At 49.1% G+C, this 2,500-nt stretch overlaps 1 protein-coding gene across 1 annotated transcript in view; it reads left to right on the top strand.

The window, feature by feature from the left end:
- Positions 1-2,500, top strand: part of focad (focadhesin) — a 100,292-nt gene that overhangs the window by 72,676 nt on the left and 25,116 nt on the right. The window contains exon 26 of the mRNA XM_076289557.1: positions 130-280. Coding sequence (XP_076145672.1) covers positions 130-280 — 151 coding nt within the window. The remainder of the gene's footprint in view (positions 1-129; positions 281-2,500) is intronic.

The following is a 2,500-nucleotide window of genomic DNA, read 5'->3' as shown; positions in this document are numbered from 1 at the left end:
CCTCTCTCTTCTCTCCTCTACTCTCTCCTCTCTCCTCTTCTCCTCCTCCTCCTCTCTCCTCTCCTCCTCCTCCTCCTCCTCCCTCCTCCTCTCCCTGTGCTCTCTCCCCCTGGTGGTCGTTGTGGGCAGTGCGGGCTGTGTGCTGGGCACGGGATTGGCTCTGTGTGCGCTGAGTGGCAGCGGTCAGTCGGAGCGTAGTGGGCGACTGCAGCTCTCCTTCGACAAGCTGATCGCTAGCCTGCAGGACTCCAGTGGGCAGCAGGCACGCATGACACAGGAGGTCAGAGAACACACACACACACACACACACACACACATATATATATACACAGAGATGCACACACACACACATGCACACAGACATATATTGTATACAGACACACATACATACACACACACACACAAACACAGTCACACACTAACATACACACACACACACACACACACACACACACACACACATTTGAAATCTTCATTATAACACAGAAGGGATTCAAATATGTCCCTCATGGTAACAGTAAGCCTCTATATCCATATGTAGGCCATAGACACAACCTATGAGTTTGAACCTGTCACTTTCAGACGTCACTCCATCTCTCTGCACAACACAACATCCAGGGTGTTCGGGATGTTCCAAAACACGTCATCAGAGCTCTTACACCAATCATCAGAGCTCCAATCATATCATCAGAGCTCTCACACCAATCATCAGAGCTCTCACACCAATCATCAGAGCTCCAATCATATCATCAGAGCTCTCACACCAATCATCAGAGCTCTTACACCAATCATCAGAGCTCTCACACCAATCATCAGAGCTCCAATCATATCATCAGAGCTCTCACACCAATCATCAGAGCTCTTACACCAATCATCAGAGCTCTCACACCAATCATCAGAGCTCTTACACCAATCATCAGAGCTCTCACACCAATCATCAGAGCTCCAATCATATCATCAGAGCTCTCACACAAATCATCAGAGCTCTCACACCAATCATCAGAGCTCTTACACCAATCATCAGAGCTCTCACACCAATCATCAGAGCTCCAATCATATCATCAGAGCTCTCACACCAATCATCAGAGCTCCAATCATATCATCAGAGCTCTTACACCAATCACCAGAGCTCTCACACCAATCATCAGAGCTCCAATCATATCATCAGAGCTCTCACACCAATCATCAGAGCTCTTACACCAATCATCAGAGCTCTCACACCAATCATCAGAGCTCTTACACCAATCATCAGAGCTCTTACACCAATCATCAGAGCTCTCACACCAATCATCAGAGCTCCAATCATATCATCAGAGCTCTCACACCAATCATCAGAGCTCTCACACCAATCATCAGAGCTCTTACACCAATCATCAGAGCTCCAATCATATCATCAGAGCTCCAATCATATCATCAGAGCTCTCACACCAACCTGGCACTCTGTGAATGTTTGTTCAAAGGCAGCTAGGTCAACAATACAGGCATGACTTGCAGTTCTTTGTACATATAGCACCCATTTAAACACACACACACACACACACACACACACACACACAGAGAGAGAGAGACGCACACTAAGACATACGCACACACACTGCAGGTCAAACTAGAGGGCATTTCTGAGGGTGGAGCTCTCTCCGATAACAAGCTGGGTTGTAGTGGGCATTAGGATGGCACAGGCGATGGTGAGGTTGGGTTGTGGAGGGCATTAGGATGGCACAGACGATGGTGGGTTGTAGTGGGCATTAGGATGGCACAGACGATGGTGGGTTGTAGTGGGCATTAGGATGGCACAGACGATGGTGGGTTGTAGTGGGCATTAGGGGTGGGTTGTAGTGGGCATTAGGATGGCACAGACGATGGTGGGTTGTAGTGGGCATTAGGATGGCACAGGTGATGGTGAGGTTGGGTTGTGGAGGGCATTAGGATGGCACAGACGATGGTGGGTTGTAGTGGGCATTAGGATGGCACAGGTGATGGTGGGTTGTAGTGGGCATTAGGGGCTAACAGGTGAGGTTGGGTTGTAGTGGGCATTAGGGTGGCACAGGTAATGGTGAGGTTGGGTTGTAGTAGGCATTAGGATGGCACAGGTGATGGTGGATTGTAGTGGGCATTAGGGGCTAACAGGTGAGGTTGGGTTGTAGTGGGCATTAGGATGGCACAGACGATGGTGGGTTGTAGTGGGCATTAGGAGGGCACAGGTGATGGTGGGTTGTAGTGGGCATTAGGGTGGCACAGGTGATGGTGGGTTGTAGTGGGCATTAGGATGGCACAGGTGATGACAGGATAGGTGAGGCTGGACAAGAGCCTAAATGCCCTCTGGTTTTCCTCTTGCTCTTTTACTGATTGTCTTTTTGTGTGTGTGTGTGTGTGTGTGTGTGTGTGTGTGTGTGTGTTTACCTGTTGCTCTCTTCAGTCATGCTTCGTAAGGTGTGTGTGTGTGTGTGTGTGTGTGTTTACCTGTTGACTCTTCAGTCATGCTTCGTAAGGTGGTGTGTGG

The sequence above is a fragment of the Alosa pseudoharengus genome, unplaced genomic scaffold (assembly GCF_046254945.1).
Source record: "Alosa pseudoharengus isolate Yale_2024_CS ecotype anadromous, Long Island Sound unplaced genomic scaffold, YU_APseudo_1.1 YU_APseudo_1.1_scf_17, whole genome shotgun sequence".
Taxonomy (NCBI): domain Eukaryota; kingdom Metazoa; phylum Chordata; class Actinopteri; order Clupeiformes; family Clupeidae; genus Alosa; species Alosa pseudoharengus.
The sequence above is the reverse complement of the archived record's forward strand: the minus strand, read 5'-3'. Positions and strand labels throughout refer to the sequence as shown.